This window comes from Leptopilina boulardi, unplaced genomic scaffold (genome assembly GCF_019393585.1).
Source record: "Leptopilina boulardi isolate dan_hultmark-lab unplaced genomic scaffold, ZJU_Lbou_2.1 LbouV2_208, whole genome shotgun sequence".
Lineage (NCBI taxonomy): Eukaryota > Metazoa > Arthropoda > Insecta > Hymenoptera > Figitidae > Leptopilina > Leptopilina boulardi.
The window spans coordinates 2,034,171-2,056,438 of record NW_026137761.1 but is presented as its reverse complement, the minus strand read 5'-3'; the positions used below and the strand labels follow the sequence as shown (position 1 = coordinate 2,056,438).

Here is a 22,268-nt window from a genome sequence, read left to right as displayed (position 1 = left end):
CTTTACTTAATCTTTACTCATCTAGAAACATTTAGTCTTAAGATTTCATTTTGGCCATCTCCCTAATTGTGAGCTACAAAAAAGTTATTTTTATGAAGAGTACCTATTATACATTATATTCTATTAGTTTTATAATATAGACATGAGAAAAAAATATGTACTTGAACTTTTACTTAACAATAATACCAATAATACTGGTCTATGTCCAGTATTCTTTGAGTTAGGAGCGAGTTTTACTTAACAAAATAATCTGGCTAGTCACTCGTAAGTGACTGAACAGTTAATCTGCACACGTGTTTTGAGCAGTACTTCTGTCAAGTCACAAGCAAAAAAATGAGACATAAGCGAGAATTATATACATAAGTTTAAATGAAAAATAATTCATGCACTTTGAATACACGGTTAAAAATACAGTAAATTTAATACACTCAGAATAATCTTCAAGTTAAAATGATCTCCAAAAGATGATACTCGAAAAATAATTTTTTATATTAAGAATCATCACAGAAAAAACCTAGTCTCATTTTTGTTGCAAATCAAAATGAGCCAATGCTAAACGACATAGACAGTGGCGCGACCAACCTGGTTCATTTTTGTTGCACATCAAAATGAGTCGCCTAGGCGGCTCATTCTGAGTTCAGTTTTTTTCTGTGATGTCAAAATCTTGTTGACAATAAATGTAAAATAATCAGTGGAACATCTGAATTGTGACACCTAACAAGGAATGGTAACTTTTTTTGATATATGGCGGGGAACTACAGAATACATAAAAGCAAGGTGTTGGACATGCGTCCATTCTAAACTAACTTTTAAGTTTATATCAAATATATTACAATTTTCATTGAAACAAATAATATTTAAAAATGAAAGTGATATATATTTTCCATATATTAAAATAAAACTTAGGCAGCGTTCACAAATGATGTCGAGCACTGACAAAGAGGGGGGGACTTTGCCAAACGTGACACAATGTATTTTTTCTATAAAGGCGGTTCCAGAATAGGTGCAAAAACCAAGTCCAAATGCAAATCCCATGACTGCAAGAGAGATAGATAGACTATACCTATCTCTTTCGCAATCATGCCCGTGCAGAAATTCTTAACCCTGACCTGGTTGAAACAGGGAACCCGACCGGGACCAAAACAGCGGCCCTGGTCGGTCCCCGGTTTTAATCGGGCTGAAATAGGGCTTTTTCTGTGTCCCCGATCGGTTTCCGATTAGTTTTTGGTGTTGCACTTGTACTTTTGGCTTTTGCACCTATTACACCGGCACACAAAACAAAAAAAATTTCGAGTGCGAAGACCGCCACATGGTAGGTTCTCTTCCTTAAGATGTATCTAAAGAGAAAATCCTAGTCCGACCTCGAGTTTGGTTCTTGTTTCATTTTTACAGGCCTGGTGGGGGGGTGTAGTTTGAGAAATTAACATATATGGGAATTTAATTTCTTTTATCAACTGAAAGTGAATGTTTGCTTATTCTAACTGTGGATTTTGATTCAGTGGCTCTAATTACATGAAAATTTAATAAATACACAAATTTAAAAATGGCGGATCCAATATGGCGGACCTAAAATGGTGGATTTTTTGAAAAATTTGCTTGGATTTCCTTGAAACTTGTTACTAGGGGGTTTTTCGGGTCGCTGATTACGAATTTGATATCAAATTTTATAAATTCAATATGGCAGATCCAATATGGCGGACCTAAAATGGTGGATTTTTGAAAAATTTGTTTGGATTTTCTTGAAACTTGTTACTAGGGGGTTTTTGGGGTCGCTGATTACGAATTTGATGTTAGTTTTTCAAAATTCAAAATGGCGGATCTAATATGGCTGAAAATTTTCGAAAAATTGTTTGGTTATTGTCAAAAATTGTTATTTTGGGCTGTTTAGGTTGCTGAATATGATTTTAATGTCAACTTTAATACATTAAAAATAGCGTATTTGAAATGCGGAGTTACGGTCGACTTATTTCGAATTTAATTTAAATTTGTTTAAAACATTAAGACTTATTAAAAAGACTTCTTTTGAAATGGGCCGAATTTGCGATTTTCGTTTCATAGTTTAAATTAGCAAAGTAGTAGGTGCGAAATTTTTTCAATCTTAACTTATGTTGCTTAGAAGTGTCAGAATCTTATTCAGCAACCTAAACAGCCCAAAATAGCAATTTTTTACAAAAACCAAACAATTTTTCGAAAATTTTCAGCCATATTAGATCCGCCATTTTGAATTTTGAAAAACTAACATCAAATTCGTAATCAGCGACCCCAAAAACCCCCTAGTAACAAGTTTCAAGAAACTCCAAACAAATTTTTCAAAAATCCACCATTTTAGGTCCGCCATATTAGATCCGCCATTTTGAATTTTGAAAAACTAACATCAAATTCGTAATCAGCGACCCCAAAAACCCCCTAGTAACAAGTTTCAAGGAAATCCAAACAAATTTTTCAAAAATTTACCATTTTAGGTCCGCCATATTGGATCCGCCATATTGAATTTATAAAATTTGATATCAAATTCGTAATCAGCGACCCGAAAAACCCCCTAGTAACAAGTTTCAAGGAAATCCAAGCAAATTTTTCAAAAAATCCACCATTTTAGGTCCGCCATATTGGATCCGCCATTTTTAAATTTGTGTATTTATTAAATTTTCATGTAATTAGAGCCACTGAATCAAAATCCACAGTTAGAATAAGCAAACATTCACTTTCAGTTGATAAAAGAAATTAAATTCCCATATATGTTAATTTCTCAAACTACACCCCCCCACCAGGCCTGTAAAAATGAAACAAGAACCAAACTCGAGGTCGGACTAGGATTTTCTCTTTAGATACATCTTAAGGAAGAGAACCTACCATGTGGCGGTCTTCGCACTCGAAATTTTTTTTGTTTTGTGTGCCGGTGTTATGGAACCGCCTTAAGAAAATATAGTAAAATAGCATGATAGGGGGGGTAGGGGTAAAAAATCTTGAAAAAATGTGTGACATCATTTGTGAATGCTCCCTTACAAGCTGTGTTAAATTAAACAAAATCGTTCAAACAGATCTCTGTATTTAAACTAAACATTTAACAAAGATTTAATTTAAATTTTCAAGCAAATTTTACGATAAACCTTTACGGAAGATTTAATTTAAATTTTCAGGCAATTTTTACGCTAAACCTTTACCAAAGATTTAATTTAAATCTTCAGGCAACTTTGAAGCTAAACCTTTACTGAAGATTTATTTTAAATCATTAGGCAACTTTAACGCTAAACGTTTACTCAAGTGCGGACATTTACACATTTACACAATCTGTATTAAGCTTTGCCACTAAATTTTTCCAAGTTGGCATGTACAGCTTTAATACAGGTTTATAGGAAACTTTCGGTGCTTTGTGGGAAACTGCTGAAGATTAAAGTTATTGAAATTTTTCTAAGGCGCAATGTTTCAAGCCCAATATAATATAGTATAATTTGTTTACTTAAAAATTTACAGAATTTTCTTATGCACCATTCGAAAGAGCGGTTCTTGGCACATATGAAATGGCTATTGCAAACTTTTTTTTATAGAGTTTAATTGCGAAAATACAGCGCCAAACTTTGATAAAAATTTGTACATTTGGGAGTAAAAACTTTAAACGAGTTTTTCTCGAAACGATGTTTTTTAAACTGGCGGACAGCATAATTCGGGTTCTATTTATCCAAAAAAAAAAGAAAAAAATATTATTTTTTTCGTAATTAAAGCCTGCAGGCATTAGGGGAAGGTGGGGTAATGGGAGCTTTTAAATTTCAAGTACACAGAGACTTTGAATTTCGTGGAAATAACTTGGAAAACTTGAACAATCTTCCTGTAGGTATGTCATACGAAGACAAACGGTCACATTTCTGACAGATTTGTTGAAACTACAAAGGAAAAATCAAGTTTTCGAGTTTTTCTTCTTAAATGGAAAATATTTCCGGAGATCAAAGTAAATGGTTAAAAATTTATTATTTAATTATGTTTTTTGATTTTATTAGAGATAAATATGTGTAGATTTAGATAAATGAATAAAAATAGGGGTAATAATTAAATTTGTTTATGTTTTTCTTCTTTTTTTCAAATTGTGGCCTGTGAAAATTCTTTGGGGTAATGGGAGAATTGTGTCAGCCGGCAGAGATTCGTTACCTCGATATGGCTTTTCTTATTTTCTTGAAAATTAAACAAGATTCATTTATAAAATTTGATATTGTTGCATATTTAATTGCTAACAATCAATATTTGTGTTTTATTGTATAAAATATGTTATTATTGGATATTCTAATACTAAAGAAGCTATAGGTCTTTTTTATGTCTTAAATATTTTGTAAAATGTTTATCTGTCGAGAACTATTGACAAAATAAGAAAAATATCTAAAGAAAATAAAAATTATATCATTTTATTGGAATTTCAAGTGAGAGCTCCCAATACCCCACAGGTGGGGTAATGGGAGAAAATGCAGTTTTTTTGCAAACTTACTTTTTTGTTCTTAATTTCTAATTACTTATAATTAAAGATAAATAACAAAAGGAGTAAAAAATGACCAAAACAATATTTTATTATAACAATAAGTTGGTTTTTTTAATCATTGTCCTTAAGGAGCTCTAATTCCCCCACCTTCCCCTATGCCTAAAACCGATTATATTCCTTTTTGGTTTTTAGCTACGACCCAAAAACTGTCCAAAAACTGTCCCCTTTTTTTTGCAAAATTTTTTGAATTCGCTCCCAATTTGTCATTTTTAATTATTTTTTATCGAGCAAGGCACAATGCTCAACCACGTGTCTAAGCTTTAAAACGCTTTTTTTTGTTTTTAAATCCGATGCCCCTGAAAGGCTGCAGCTTGCCCGCGATTGACAAAAATTTTTTTTGACCTTGACTTCACTGCCCTTTGGTAACCAGAAAGATTCAATAAAAAATTTTTTTTTATTTTTCCTTGAAGAACTATTTGTCCTTAATATTGTACAGAAGGTTTCTTTTCATTAAATAAAGTAATTAACGAGAAAAAATTTGTTGTTTGAACCCTTTTTTTACTGCTTCTAAAGTGTAATACTACCTTAATAAAAACTGTAAAATTTTCGTTACGCCGGCAACAACTCGGTTACGCTGAAACACAGGGTGGTCTTAGCGTAAGAGAATTGCTGCCGGCGCAGCGACAATGAAATTCCAACTTTGACAATTTATTGCTTGAAAACAAAACCTTAATATATAAATAAATTATTTAAAAAATTGATATTTTTTAATTTTCTTTATTAAACTTAAATTTATGTTTAAAACTTTGGAAAAATAAAGGAGTTGTAATCAAGTGAAAAAAAGTGAATCAAATAAATTTTTTTTAGTGCCTTGATAAATTGATCTAAAATTTTATGGAGTTACTCAAAAATAATTATTTTTAAGTTCCCCATAAAATTTAGCTCAATCTATCAAATATTTTGGGATAAAACCTGCAGAGGATATTTGCATGTGAAATAACAACAGTCACATTACCTTAAACTAACTAAAAAAAGTAGTTACTTTAACGGTTTTCCAGTCAACTATCCAATGGTAGGTAGTTGAATTTCTTGGATATTTTTTTTCTAAAGACTGTATTATTATATATGAACCTCCCAATTCTGTAACTCGTTTAGCGCTCGGACTGACGCTCTATTAGTTCATCTGTGTTAAGATGTGTGCGAATAAGAAAAGCGTAAATTTCGCAAACTCGTAACATAATGAACAATTGACTAAAAATCAGTACACAATAGAAGTGAATGTTGGTGTTGAAAAAGAAAAACTATCAATCACAGGGACATTAATCCAATTTGAAATTTTCTCACCACTAGAGCCAGAGCTCCCTGGGGAACATCGGAACGTCGTTACCCCTCTGTTACCCCATCTAAAGCGTGGTAGGGTGCCTCTGTACTGACGTAGATTCACTTACAGATATTAAAGGTGCCCCACTCCCGCGCGAAATCTACCCCTGAGTTGCTCGTCCACCTTTCCTGGGAGGGATCGACTGACTGGTAGTTTGATAAGGCGGGGGTGGGAGAGCTTATAAGTAGGACTGCAGTTTAGGAAGTAGCAGCATTCTCACTATAGACACTCCCTGGTGCGCGTCGTGATCGCTCCTCTCACTAGGACGTTGTCCTTTCCACAAAATCGATCCTTTTTTTGCTGTTGGTGAAGGTCGATTCTAAACGAATATCAACTCGCGAGGACAGGTGCACTCGAGGGGTTCAAAGTCAAACACTAAAGCGCCGAGACATGCTCAAAAAAGTCCTTTCTAAATCTGGCAGAAGGATTTTACGGGTGAGCAGATTCGAATTGATTCAACGTACATTTTCTTGGCACGAAACTCATTAATTCCATTTGACAATATTTTCATTATTTTTTCTCTTAAATATTATTCTTTGGAACGTCTTCAGGGCGTATGTTTTTATTTAATTATATTAGTCTTTTCGACTTGCAACTCATTTACTTTTGCAAGTAAATGAATTTTCATTCATTTTACATTTTGCAATTGCTTGCAATTTAAGTAGTTTAGTTTTTGAATACTGTATATGCAGGTATATTTTTCAACTTGTCTTTTGAATGTTTCAAATGATTTTCAACCAAAGTTGCAGTCTTTTTACAAAGTTGATCTATTTTTAATTCATTTACTTTGGGTTTTTTTTGTATGAAGAATCTATGGAGAGCTTTTCATTTCACTGCTTGTGAAAATTTACACCCATTTGTTTACTATCTATGTATAGATATAGATGTCTATATAGATTTTTATAGATTATTATAAAGTATTATATAAATATGGTTTGAAAGGGAAACTTTTAGAAGTGATATAATTAATTCATTAATTGGATATGAAGATTTCTTTTTTAAAGCATTGAAAGTAAATGTTTTATTTATATATCTGTCAAATTTTATAAAATACATCATTATTAATTCGAAAGTCATATAACAACTCATAGTCAAAATTAACAGAGATATATTATAATCGTGAGAAAATTTAGGTAACTTATCACTGTCTTAATATGTTTATCGATTTGGCATAAATTAATAGTCCCCCTATAAACAGCTGTCAAGCCGCTACTATATTACTTCTTCATTCTACGGAATTATATTGTATTCATTAGTTTCGTTTAGTTCATTTGATCTATACCAAAAATTTTGAATGCGAATTATACAAAATTATAAAATTGATTTTAAAACGTAAATAAAATTAAATAAAAAATTTCTACTTAGATTAATTGAGTGAAAGACTATAATTTTCGAAGAAACTGATGCAATGAGGATTAAAGTGAACCATTTTATTAATTCGAAAGGATGTAATTTCCGCTGTTCTAGGCGATTAAGAAGCTCTCGACATCAGGCGGGCTTGCTAAAAAGTCAAGACCCCCAACACCGGAGATGATTCAACCTTGGCATTCAATCATCTCAGATGCTGAAGAAGCAGAGAATTTCGACTCCTTGTCCTTGTCTTGTTCATTGCCTTCCCTAGACACGAAAAGCATCGATACCTACGTCACGTATGTAGCGGAAGGATTAGATTCTCTTAATTCTCGAGGCGAAAGCACAAGCCCTTGTTCATATTGTAATGAACACGAAGAAAACCAAAGAAACGAAAATCTTGAGAACGAAATGATCAACTAACAACTAGGAACAATTATTAGAAATAATTTAATTAGCATTGTTTTATCTTTGGATATATATTTATCTGCATTTGATGGCATTCAAGTTTTGCAGAAGAAACTTTAAAGAGGATAATTTTCACTATATTTTTACGAAAAAAAGAGAGGGACACAAGCAAGGGTGTAAATTAAATTTAAATTGAGAAAATTATTTATTTTGTAAAATTTTTATAACAATTCAATTTGTTTATTTATATAAGGGATTCTTCAAATATTGGTTATTCATTTATTCATATGAATTAAGATCCCTTAGAAATAATTTTAAAAAAGAATATTTTTTCTAGTAGAGTTCTCCCTGGTAAAAAAAATTAAAAATTTTAAGATAAATATATATAAATTATGTTTTTAGGGAAAATTTTTTAAAATGACCAATAATATACTTTTACATTATTTTAGATTTTTGAAAAATACCCCGTATATGAAAAGCGATTTAGAATTTAAGTATAAAAGTGTGCAAATATACGTTTTTACAAAATTGTATAACAAATAAGCGCACGCTAGATTTTTGTACTTTCAGAAAAAAAACACACTTCAAACATAATTTTGCAATTCCATTTGCTTTTTACATAAATCACAAATTCTACATAGGAAATTACAAATTTATAACCTTTTTTTTCAATCCGTCCGTTTGAAGTATATAAATTTTAAATGTTTCACTCAACAAAAACTCGACAAGTAAATATAGAATGACTATTGTTTTTTTAATTTGTTATACTTTAATTATTATTATTAAATTAAATTTTGTCTATTTTTTTAATTTGGACTATTTTGTTGTGGATAATTATATTTTATTTAATATATTTATTTATATTTATATTGAGGCATTGACCGAAAAAATTATACAGTGAAAATATTTCCAATTTTACACGGAGAAAACAAAATAAATGTTATATGAAAAAGAGATTAATATCTTGGTATTAATAACGATTCTCTATGTATAAATTTTAATAGAGTAAATGTACCAACTACTGCGGTTAAGTTCAAATTTAACATGTCCATGATCAGTATATATAATATATTGATCAGTAAGAAGCGAGAAATTAAAAAGGATTAAAAATTTTACTTCTCCATATAGAAAAGATAAATTAATCAATCTTCTGAAATTCCATTTTTCTCCAATCCCTTTTGTTATTCTCTATTACAGTTATAAGTTTCACTTAAAAATGAATTTTTAATATTTTGCTAACTATTCAATTTTTTTTAAATTTCAATTCAAAGTAAGTCTCAACTAAGTAGGTACTTCAATTTCTCTGGAAGATGAATTCGAATTTATTCCATTTTTATCTCGCTAACTATTAAATTCTTTTGCATTTTATAAGAATGAAGAATGAAGTTTCAGTTTAAGTACACTTAAAAAAATCAGTAGATTTGATTACTTTTTAACTACTCTGCCTAGTACAATAGGACCCGAGGGGGAATTTACTAGTTAAAAACGTGTACACTTGACTACCGGTATTACACCTCATATTACCCTTATTACTAAGTTATTACACGTTATTACAGAGTATTACACATTATTACAGAGATATTACAGATTTTTTTGCGTTATTACAGCACCGTAATAACGCATTATTACACGGTATTACACGTTATTACACAAGTATTACAGGAAGAGTGTACACTTGACTACCTGAGTAAATTCCCCCTCGATAGGACCTCAACTGAATTTAAAAAATTCTATTGACTTTTATATGAGAATAGTTAAAAGAACTAAGAATGTAGTAGGTCGAATGAGATTTTGTAGTTGCTTCAGTTGTAGTTTAAGATCTCACCTATATTTTTTTCAGTGTATCCTTATAATTAATTTATTAATTAATTGTAATTAAAAATATAGTAAAGCTTGTTTCATAGTTCTTGTTATAACAGGTTGTTCGATTTCTACTATGAAAACTGAAGGTTCAAAATATCGGGCCAACATTTATTTTTCCGAATAAAATTTTAAAATTGTATATTGAAAAAAGTTGAAATGAGCTTATTTCCAACTGTTCTAAATGAATAAAAAAGAATTGGACTAAAGTGGAATTAAAATGAATTAGATTACAACTCTTCTTAATTTTTCACTTCTCACTGAGATTTAATAATGTAGGGAAATGTAGTCATGAATGGACCACTTCCTGGTTTTTTATGTAAAATAAGTCTGTGCATAAAAATGTCCGTGTAGAAATTGACAAATTTGGCCTAAAAATGGCTTGAAAAGCCTCACCCAATATGGCCGAGACCTGGGAAGCGTCAAAATGTGGCTTCATCTTGTGGCCCAAATCGGGTAAGGCGTTTCATGCCAATTTTATGGACGCTAAGTTTTGCCCCGGTTTGAGCCATGACAAAATTTCTACACGGGTGTTTATTGAAAAAAAAAACTAATTTTAGTAAAAATCCGAACTGAAAGGACGCATATTTGTATTCAGAACAGGTGATTGAAAAAATAACCTAAAGCAAAGTAGCGAAAAAGTTTTGGGATCTCATTTTCCAAGTGCTTCAAAATAGTATCTTTTTTCTTTTTGGAGTTGAGTTTGGTTTTTACCTATTATTTAGGCTGGAAAATTAATCATGCAAAATGGATAAGCAAAAATTTTAATGTTTATTAAAAAAAATTGTGCTCGCAAAAATGCCGTCTATTTTTTCTGTTGATTTTCATGAGTGGACAACATAAGTTTTTCACTGTAATTACACATTTCACGTTTGAATGAATATAAATCGTCACTAAAGTTAATTTAAAGTGATTTTTTTGCATTTAAAAGATATTTTGTTCTAATTTCATATATGTAAAACAAAACTATGAAATAAAACGGAATTTAATTATTTCACTGCAAAAAGAAGTATCTTATTTTAAGATGTTTTGGTAGCGTTTTCAAGACATTAAAACATCGTAATGTCTTAAAAACGCTACCAAAACATCTTAAAATAAGTTATTTCTTTTTGCACTGTAAAATGTTTGATTTTTATCATTTCTATTAAAAAGTATTTTAAATAAATAATTATTCAATGCATATTTAAATTGTATGATATTTAATGAATTTTGAAAAGTTTTGAGATGATTTCTCCTGGGTGCGGTCCACTCAGGACTACAAAAACAAATAGTCGGAATAAACACCCAGAAAATTTTTCCATGACAGTAAAAAAAAATTCTAAATACATTTAACTTGCAGCTTTTCTCACTACCTATCCAACGGTGTATTGAAGTTAGCTAATTATTAACTCCAAAAAAATTTAGGTACACTGAGAAAAAGAATTATTTGTTTCAAACATAAACATCAGTTAAAATGATTTTGTTTGATTCAACACAGTTTGTATGTTTAAATTTAATATATTGAAAATATCTACCATATTAATTTAAACATATTATTTGTTTGAATGTTCTGTTTGATTTAAGAAAAATTATATTTGAATTAAACATAAAATATGCTTAAAAACTGCATATTTCAAATCAAAATTATAATATGTTTGAATTCAACTTAAAAAATATGCTATTCTATCGACCAAAAAATATGTTTAAAGTAAACTTAAATACGTTTGACTGTATATCAAAGACATTTTAAGTTTAATTCAAACAAAATATGTTTGAATCAAACATATAGTTTTCTCAGTGTATACACGAAAAACAAAACGTGGTCCACTCATGACTACTATTTTTTACGATTTAGGGAAAACTGTACTTTCAAAAAAAAATTAACAAATGTTTGTAGTGTAATGTTTTCAGTATTTTTTTTAAATTACATCAATTCTCTGAGTAGGAACATCAAAGGAAGGATAATGGTAGAACATACACACATATAGGCGCTCGCAATAAACTTGTATGTATACTAGTCTAATGTACGCATATGACAACGAACTTCGCTGAAGGCCTACTTTTCCGTTTTCTTGGTATACTAACTATGAAACATCAAAGTCCTATATAGTGAGAAAGCATAGTTTTACCTATAATAATACTTAAAAGAGTTTATATATGCAATAAATGCATGGACGTATATTTACAATTGGAACCCACAATAGGTAACTTATTGTAGAAAGCTTAATAACAAAACTAATCTACTGGGACATGAACTAGTGCAAATTGTATACAATTTGCACTTTATAAAGGTCAATTTCTCTGACAATGCAGGACATGTTATAAGTCTTTTATACAGTATAATTATGAAAAAAGAACAAAAACACGTTAATTTTACATTTTTATCCTTAAAATTTATACACTCATAAGAAATCGTATGACGACCCAGGTGAGGATTTTTGGTAGGCCCAAAATTAGGCCAACTTTTGCAAACTCGGTCTACCTTCTCGTGCCAACTGTCGGGCCAACCATGGCCCAGAGTTGTCCCTATAGTTGGCGAAACTCTGCATACCATGGTTGGTTGGTTACCAAAGTCTGGCCAACCATACCCGAGGCGAAATTTGAATCCTCTTTAGCTTCCCTTAGAACCTAAATAGGCCCTCTTTACGATCTTGTAGACTCCCGTAGGCCCTCCTTTGAATCCAAACGTGGAAGAAAGGTAAATTTGCGACTGGTTGAGGAAGCTAAAGAGGGTCTAGTTCGATTAAAAAAGTACAAAAAAATGCAAAAAAAAACTCTTTTAATTATTTTGATTAAAGCAAAATGAATTTTTTCTTCACACAATATTTCTTTAATTACCCTTTAAAAACTGGAATTAACATATTTTGAAGCGTTTTCAAAAAATTAATAGGATTAGAGCAATTTCAAAATTTTCAATATTTTAATCAATTTTTAGACCCTACTTTAAATCCAAACGTGGAAGAAAGGGAAATTTGCGACTAGTTGAGGAAGCTAAAGAGGGTCTGTTTAACTCTACTTTACTCCTTGTAAATTAGGGCTTAAATTTCGCCTCGGGTAGGCCTTTGTAATTGCCAAAGTTGGGGCAACTTTCAAACTCTGGCGTCCAACCTAAATTCGCACCTAAGGAATCATTATACATCAATTCAAAACTTATCTGTATTTTTATTTTTTATTACGTATTGAAAGGATTAGTCTTTAGAATAGTTTTAGATAAAGTAATTTTTTTAAGGAAATACGGTTACACATCATGTTTTATGGATATTTTAATATTATATATCAACGCAGTATTTGGTACATTATTTTACTACATACGTGTATTTTGAAACCGCAATTTTATTTTTTAAGAAATAAATCAATTTATTTTACAAGTTTAAAGCCGGATTTATATTTTATAAAATGTATAATAAAAATTTATTATCAGTTTGAAGAATATTTCTTTTTCTAAAAGAATTTTTCTTAAAAAAACAAGATTTTTATTACTTCATATAAGGTAAAATATTATTTTAATTAATGTGAATTAGTTAACCCTCTGCCTACTCACAATCAGTTGACCGTTATCGACAAAAAATGACAATTCGGTCGCCTCTGGTGGCGGCTAGAGTGGCTATAAGTTATAGCGTAGACAGAGGGTTAAAAGGATTTGATTATATATGTGACAGTCCCCGAGAGAAGGGACCTTAGCTCACCAGAGGTCAATATTGAGTTTTATATGGTAAATGATAGATTTTGAATTGCTTTTTCACATGCAAAAGTCAAAAACTGATTAGGATAATTGCTTTTGACACAATAACATTTTGAAGATGGGTATGTCAAGCGCATTTCGAGGCGGATTGTGGCACTCAAGAAATCAGCCCCACTACTTTACTTACACAACTATACTCTCGCGTACGTGAGCTTCGCGTACGTGAGACCCGAAGATACACGAAGTAGACGAAGCTCACGTATACAGAAACACAACGTTGTGTTAGTGTGGTGGGGGAACTTTTCAGAAGTTCCGCCCCACTCTTCGAGTTCCGCGTTTCTGCTTCTTCTTCAAACGCTTGCCCTGTGAAATTCGTTTTGGTGAGCTAAGGTCCCTTCTCTCGGGGACTGTCACATATTGTCAAATATTTTTTTCTAAAAGATATATGTTTGCCGTCCTTTTTTACAATGTAAAAATTTTAGAGAGTTAATGACAACTCAAGTTGAGAATAAAATTTTTTCAATTAAAAATCAACTCCAAAAATGAGTTAAAAATAGATTAATTTCCTTACTCAATAATAAATATAAATAAATGAAATTCCACTTGTAAAAAGTTATATGTCGTTCTTTCTTTCAATAAGCGTATATTATACACTAAAAATAAGTGAAATTTCAAACAAAATAAGTGAAAAATTTACTTATTGTAGTTGGTGAACGAGAGAGCAACTTATAACTTTTAATAAGTGAAACTTGACTTTTTCAAATTTAAAGAGTACCATCAACTCAAAAATGGTGGGAATTTTAAAAAGTACGTTTTTTAATTGAGAGGCTGGATTCTATAAGGTGTTAAGCGTAAAAATGAAAGTTACCGCGTATAGCGAATCTACGGCTGCGCGAACTCGTATAACACCTTTACGGAATCCAGCCCCTCAATTTTATAATTAAATAAATTTAAGGGCCGGTTTCACCAACTATATGGTTAAAAGTTAATCAGCGATTAAAGCCAATTTAACTGCTCATGATTGGTCGGTAAAACTTTTAACCGGAGTTGGTAAAACTGGCCCTAAAGAATAAAAGGAAATGCACTTGCCTTACTCTTTCAAAAAAAAAAAAAATGTTTATTTTAATATTTTATTTTGAAAAATATTTTAAGAAGCTTCTTTTAAATACATTACAATTTTATTTTATATTTTTATTATTTTACATAATTTTTGCATCTTGTATATTAAAAATTATTTGCGTTTAGATGCCCATTTCAGCGTAGAATATAGTGAATTATAGCGTAGATATTGAACTTCGGCGTGTTATATGTCATACATATATATCCCCGCGAGAATTTGAAATTTTAATATACGTTTTTAAGATGGCATTCAATATCTGAATATATGTGATAAATGTATTATGAATGAATTAATATAATTATTTTATTATGACAAGGGTATTTCGCACTTGCGAAGATATCAATAGAAAATATTAGAATTTTTAATTCTATCCAAGAACCAAAAATGTAGCACATATAAAAAAATATTATTGTATAAAAATACATATAAAGAAAAATCTTTTAATTCGGTGGTACAAAGATAAACAACAAGAAAAAAGAATATTGAAGAATAAATGTGAATAAAATATTAGATAATACAAATTATGTAGTATATATTAGTTAGAAAAATTACCAAAAAACAAACTACTTAGCTTTATCATTATTTACCCGTTTTCAGTATATTTAAATATTTGAAAGCTTTGACGCACGTAGAAATAATTGGTTCATGCTCAATTTAAATATTAATTCGTTTTTTAATTTAAACAAATATTAGGAATCACATGTTAAGTAATGCAAAATACGTTTAAAAGTTTTCAGTATTAAGTATAAAGGTAATTAATTTTCCTCTACGCAAACAACTCAAATATATTTATATATATATAAAAGTATATGTACCAAGACTCGACTCAATAATTACATGTAGATTTATCTTTCTGCTTGCGATACGTTGCTCAAACACGCTTCGTGAAAATTATAGGCAAATATTTTTATTCCACTTTCACTGTCGACATTTTACTCAGATTTTTATCAGTTTTATTTTAAGAAAATTTATCAGAGCGTTAGTTTTAGATCGAAACACTATTTACTGAGTTTATGATAAAGTTTTAAATCTGTCCATGCCCATGATTTTAATGCAAACAATGGAAAGACGTTAAATATAATGCAAAAAGTTTAAAAACATTCAAATTAACATCACAATTACTACCTATAATGTGAAATTTATTATTTATTATTTTAGTTTCATTCAAACATAACTTAAAAATTAATTTAACTGGATATGACAGTAGAATTGAACTATTTCCAATTATATAGCTTAATTCTATAAAGATTGAATTTACTAGTTTTCTTCTAACTCAGAAAGTTGGTAAACAAAGTTTTAAACAAATTAAAAGCCTTGATCGACCACAACCTATGGATTGAAGTTGGCCTAATTGTTGGCAATACTTAAGAAAAAATATTTTAAAAGACTTTTAAACTTTGATCGGACAAACTATGGATATGTTCTGCCGATCGTCGGTAAAAGTTAGGCAAACACATTTTAAAATCCTTTAAACTTTTGTTGAACAAACAATGGTTTAATGTTGGCCCAATACACTGCAAAAAGAAGTATCTTATTATAAGACACATTGGAAGCAAGTTACCAAAAGTATCTTCCTATCTATCTTATATCTTAAGAAATAACTAATGCATTTTAAGATGTTTTTTATAACTTTTAGAAGCAAGTTGTAAAAAACATCTTAAAAAGGCGACCAAAACATCTTAAAATAAGATACTTCTTTTTGCAGTGATATCATCGACAAAACTTTGGCGAACATTAATCCATAGTTTGACCAACAAAAGCTTTCAAGTTGTTTAAACTGTGTGTTTACCAAATTTCTGCTGACAGATAACTCTTATATTACATTGTTGGTTTGTAAGGTTAGCCTAACTTTGTGTTAAATTCTTTCTTTAAAAAATTTTCAGAACATCAGTTTTCTGCAATGAAAATTAAAGCAAAAATAGAACATGTTATTTTTAATTATAAAAATTAATATGATAAAGAGACTATTTGAAATGTCGACATTGATATTTTATTCTTCCCGTCTATGTACGAATAATAATATATAAGGACTATATATGTATATATGTAAGATTAAAAATATGTATGGGATTTCCCAGGACTTTATGCATTGAAAGGTAATCTTTTTCAGATTATCAAAAATCCTGGAACATCCTGTATTCATAAAAGTGTAAGATAAATCGAAACCTATTTATATGTAAATAGAGATAAAACATATCTAACATTTAATCTAACATTAAGGCTGTGAATTTCTAACACACGAGCGACTTATAATATATATATATATTGATTTTATTGAGAAATATATCTTGTTTTTAATTACTTTCCCTAAAACAATATTTTTTTTATACACATTTTTAATTGTTTTCATTTAAGACATTAAGTATTGTTCATAATTAATTTTAAGTAATTATAGCTTTAATAATTTAAAATACCTTAAAATAATCGTATCAAAATTCAAAATTTAAATTTTCTTTTCAGAATACATGTTGTTTAAAATTTAGCTCTTTATACACTTGGTTTTAATAAAATAAGATATTAGCACCTTCCTATATCTATTTTGAATTGAAAATCAAACATAGTCTACCCACACAGCACAACATCTTACACCAGGCCTACAGCAGGCTTACATGTAAGGTTTGTAAGGTAACATCGTAAGCCCATAGTAGACTTACAGTAAACCTAAAATGTCCGCCTTACAGTAAGCTTACATGGTAGGGTCGAGGTAAGCTTACATGGTAGGGTCGAGGTAAGCTTACACGGTAAGGTCGAGGTAAGCTTACACGGTAAGGTCGAGGTAAGCTTACATGGTAGGGTCGAGGTAAGCTTACATGGTAGGGTCGAGGTAAGCTTACATGGTAGGGTCGAGGTAAGCTTACACGGTAAGGTCGAGGTAAGCTTATGAGTAAAGGCTGTGGTAAGGTTATTATTAAGTTGTAAGGTTGAGGTAAGGTTGTGGTAAGCTTACAAGGTAAGGCAAGTTATATTCAAATAATAATATTAATAATAAATAAATATTCAATAAAAAAATTTTTCTTTTGCCTTATTCTATTTTGGGAACCTATCATTTCGCAGAAAGTTTTGAAAACAAATTTGGGAGGAGTAGGATTCGAACCCGGGACCGAAGTATATACCTAACAACCTAACCAACTGAGCTAAACGGGGAACTGACAATGAGAAAAGTAATCTTACTTTTAAACTGGAACCAAGAAGATAATCAACTCCTTAAAAGCAAGATTACTTTTCTCATTGTCAGTTCCCCGTTTAGCTCAGTTGGTTAGGTTGTTAGGTATATACTTCGGTCCCGGGTTCGAATCCTACTCCTCCCAAATTTATTTTCAAAACTTTCTGCGAAATGATAGGTTCCCAAAATAGAATAAGGCAAAAGAAAAATTTTTTTATTGAATATTTATTTATTATTAATATTATTATTTGAATATAACTTGCCTTACCTTGTAAGCTTACCACAACCTTACCTCAACCTTACAACTTAATAATAACCTTACCACAGCCTTTACTCATAAGCTTACCTCGACCTTACCGTGTAAGCTTACCTCGACCCTACCATGTAAGCTTACCTCGACCCTACCATGTAAGCTTACCTCGACCCTACCATGTAAGCTTACCTCGACCTTACCGTGTAAGCTTACCTCGACCTTACCGTGTAAGCTTACCTCGACCTTACCGTGTAAGCTTACCTCGACCCTACCATGTAAGCTTACCTCGACCCTACCATGTAAGCTTACCTCGACCCTACCATGTAAGCTTACTGTAAGGCGGACATTTTAGGTTTACTGTAAGTCTACTATGGGCTTACGATGTTACCTTACAAACCTTACATGTAAGCCTGCTGTAGGCCTGGTGTAAGATGTTGTGCTGTGTGGGTAAATGACATCTTTTTGTCACTTTTAACATAAATAAATAGTTAATCTGCACGTCGAGGGAATCAATCGACAAATTCTTCTATTAAAGTCGAGCATCTCATTAATAGGAGGCGAAAAGATAAATGAAGTTTATTTCTGCTCGAAGTGTATCACTATTTTTTGCTGTTGATTAAAGTATTATTTTGCAAACAATATCAGATTCGTAAAGTTAACCTGTATATTTCAAGTAAGTATAAATATTTTAATATTCTATTTTTGGACCTCCCTGAAGTTGGCTTCACAGAAAAAACCTGAATTCAAATTGAGTATAGATTCTATACTCAATTTGATTCGCAACAAAAATGAAACTGGTTGTCTCATTTCGAGTTCTAAGGTAAAAGTATCAAAATGAAACAGGCAAGTTTCATTTTGAGAAAAAGAAAAATGGAAAAATATTGTGAAATAACGAATAATTTTGCACAAAAACATGAAATATAATAATTACAAAGAAGTAAATAACACGCTAGACTTAATATATTTGATTAAAAATTGCTTGTAATCGCGTAATAAAATAATAAAGGAAATATGTTTTTAGGTTAGAAAAATGAAAACATGTGTTTTGACAACAGGAACGGTACTGCCAACTTAAATAATAGCGGTAAATTTAAAAACTTATGAAATTAATTATTATCTACGTAAATAATAATAAATAATTTTTATTTAAAAACTTCTAAATATTCGTACTGGTCAAAATAATCTTTCTGGTGTTGTTGAAATATTAGAAACAATAATTGAAATACAAAATTACTCTGCTTATGATGCCAACTTAGAAATCTGAAATTCCAGCCAATATCATTTTGAATAACATGAAGTTTGTCCCATACTCATTTCGATACCCAAAAGAAAATGAGTTGCAACAAAAATGAGTCCAAGTTTTTTCTGTGTTCGACGGTCAGCGTCGAAAATTGTTTTTCGCGGAATAAAAAATTTCAAATTATTTTTTTTTTTAATTTTTCAATCCAAATAATACCTTGAAAAATACTTCTCAAGCATTGTGTGGACCCAAAACCTTTTTAAAAAATGTTTTAATATTTTTTAAACGCATGAAAATAATTTTCGATGCTGAGCGTCGGCGCCAACTTCATGAAGGTATTTTTGGGAGGTTTTATAGTGGTCCAGTGTCAAAACTCTTATGTAGGTAACGAAACTTTGGTGTTTTAATGTAGGTTCAATGAAAGTTCAAAGGAGGTTTAACTATTTCTAGCCTATATGCTGGAATCGTTTTATTCATAAATATATAAAACTTATTGAAAAACTAAAAATCTGTAGCATTTAGAACAGTCTTAGAAATTAAGAGCTTTAGAACTTAGAATAGACCTAAAAAATATTTAGAACTGAGCCACTTGGGCAAGAAAGTTTATATTGACTTAACTTCGTACACCATGTATGAAAAAGTAGATAAAATTGTTAATCCAACGACATAAGATATAAAATGTTGACCATATTGTTAAATCCGCGAAAGGGAATAAAATGTAAAAGATTTTAATCCCAAACAATTCCTTCTGAAATGAGTGACATTAAAAATTTTCTACTCCAAAAGTAGAATTGATTTATTGTTTTTATAATTCCTTTCAATGACATGTGATATATATAAGCAAACAGTAAAATTTAATTCTGTAGAACTTTACGGGCTCCCTTTCTTTTACCACTTGGAGCTGCAAATTGAAGCTTATCAATTGCGACTGCAGCCAACTTAAATTTAAAATACCCGCATTTGCCTGGATTTTTAACTAGGGTAGAAAACCTCTTATGGCTTATTGGCCGTCGAGTTGTGACTGTACATTTGGGAAAAGTCATTGCAAATGCACAAACACATCCTAGACGTCAAACCTTCTGCTTGATATATCTCGACCGCAGTATAAAACACCATCAGGGCTATAAATAATAAAATTTGTGGCGCAGACATATATTTCAAGTCGAACTTGGAAATTATTATTGTCAAAGTTCAAAAGTGTAAACTTTTTCAAGTCACTAGGCCAAATCGGAAAATCGGAGCAAAGCCAACTTCAGTTTAAAAATATCACAATTATTGATTTTTCGATTTTTGACCTAGAAAACAAATGTTATATGGGTAAAGTCACTTTCGACTTCTAAGAATAAGAATTTTTTTATAATTTGCAAGCACACATTGATGTCTTTTTGCACACATATACCTATATATGTCGTAGCATTAAAAATTCGTAATGGTAATTCATTATTTTAGTGTATATGCTATTTATATTAAATAGTTGAATTCAATTGTGATAGTTAGCGGTAAAAGTTATTTATTAAATCAATTTATATTATTATGACATTCAAATTCTTATAACAATTTTGTAAAACTACTTATAAATATACCTACAACCAAAATTAGTCATCAGAAAAATGTAGAATTATTTTATTTTTTGCCTGTAGATTTAGAGTTGACTTTTGCATTTTTCTCAAAAACTATAATCAGTTTTGGTAGAAAATGCATAGACATGTGTTTATTTCAATAGGATCTACATCTTTTGTCTAAAAAATTTTTAGACTTTTTTAATATTTAGTCAGATAAATTCAAAGAACTATGATTTTTATAGATTTTTTATAGTTTATAGCATTAAAAATTATGTTTGTGGGTTTTAAATTTAAAGCATATTTTTAACTTAATAAGGTTGATTTTACTTAAAATCCTTAACCGGCATACTTGGTTTTCAAATGTATATGACACCTGTTTGAAGAAAAACTGCTTAAGTGCCCTAAAAAAATGTACACGGAAAAAAATCTTCACCTAAAACAGCGATAAGTATATCACTGCAACAGCGATATGCTTCACTTAAACAGCGAAAGTTTTTACTAATCTAGAGAGGCATATCGCTGTTCCAGATAAAGATTTTTTTTGTGTATAAGTTTAAATGCAATGGCGATTTTTATTCAAATATTTTTTGACATATAGATTAGAACAAAACAAAAGTATAAGACATAATGTTGCAAAAAAGAGGACTAAAGAGAACATACGATTATTAAAAAAAGAGGACTAAAGTAGGAAATTTCAAATTTGTCTTTTATTATATACTATAAATAGAGTAGAGTAGGGTGAGATCACCATGGGGCGAGATCACAGAGTGATTACTGAAATCAAAACTCATTTCACAACTTTTTTTTAATTTTCGCGATTTTATTTTGAGAAAAATTTCATCAAAAAAAATTTAACGTAATTATTTTTTATTAATTTGAGTCTTCTGAATGTGATGATGTGGTTTATTTTACGATTTTTTAAGTGTTTTAAAAGTTATTGTGTTTTTCTCTTAATATATATATACACTTGGGGCGAGATCACCACCACGATATTATTATTAGCTTTATTCAATTTTTAATTCATATTTATAAAATATTTTATTTTATATAACAAATTTGTGGCGAGAAAGCCCAAACGCAATTGCGATTCAATCAAATTGTCTAATTAAAGCGACAATCTCTGAAAATTGCAAAAAAAATTGAATAGTTATTTATAAAAGATTTTATTTTCTAAAATAAATTTAGTGTTATAAAATAGTGATAATTTGTATTTATTTGATGTTTTCCAATGATTTTTAATTAATTTTTTAATTTTTACTTCAAAAAAAAGATAAGTGGTGATCACTTGCAAGGGTAGCGTAGAATGGCTGTAGCTCGAAATAATGAAGAGACCGGAACTTGCGTCAATGGAGTAAAATGTATCCAAAAAGTCTATTTTTCAAACCTTTTTTGTTTTTGTCTTTATCGGCTCGGGGACCGGAGATACAGTTCGAAAACTGAAAAACTGGTGATCTCGCCCCACTCTACTCTAAAAATTAGTTTTTGCAAATATGATTGGTTTAGTATTGAAAAAAATCTTAATTGTATTTTGAAAACAGTGTTAATTTAAAAGATTTCCTTAGGTAGCCGACTACTGTATGGGTAAAAAGGTATACGTCTAATAACTCTATTATACCTCCAAGATCAGTACACAAAAATTTACTGTACGCATCTCTAGACGTTAAGGAAAACTACTGCGCAAGATAGTGAATATAGTATACTTTATCAAACCGTTTTTCCGTAATGTGGCAATAATTATTATGCGGACAGAGAGACATCAATTTTAATTAAATTAAAGTTATAATTTTGAAATTGTGACATTAAATTAT

General features: G+C 30.2%; 2 protein-coding genes across 2 annotated transcripts in view; one reads left to right on the top strand and one right to left on the bottom strand.

Annotated features, from left to right (window-relative positions):
• LOC127278612 (ionotropic receptor 21a) overlaps positions 1-5,930 on the bottom strand; it is a 60,869-nt gene extending 54,939 nt beyond the window's left edge. Inside the window, exon 1 of the mRNA XM_051300413.1 lies at positions 5,807-5,930. The gene's annotated coding sequence lies outside the window, so the exon portion shown is untranslated. The remainder of the gene's footprint in view (positions 1-5,806) is intronic.
• A 127-nt stretch (positions 5,931-6,057) lies between these two features.
• Positions 6,058-10,488, top strand: LOC127278615 (uncharacterized). The gene is made up of 2 exons (XM_051300416.1): positions 6,058-6,278; positions 7,311-10,488. The coding sequence occupies exons 1-2, from the start codon at positions 6,234-6,236 to the stop codon at positions 7,614-7,616; spliced, it is 351 nt and encodes a 116-aa protein (XP_051156373.1). The 5' UTR covers positions 6,058-6,233; the 3' UTR covers positions 7,617-10,488.
• Positions 10,489-22,268: the final 11,780 nt, after the last annotated feature.

What these genes read in the sequence shown, in the direction of transcription:
- LOC127278615 (XM_051300416.1), top strand. Translation starts at nt 6,234, where the DNA reads ATGCTCAAAAAAGTCCTTTCTAAATCTGGCAGAAGGATTTTACGG. An exon ending in CTGGCAGAAGGATTTTACGG is followed by an intron (nt 6,279 to 7,310) that starts GTGAGCAGATTC and finishes CCGCTGTTCTAG; the next exon opens with GCGATTAAGAAGCTCTCGAC.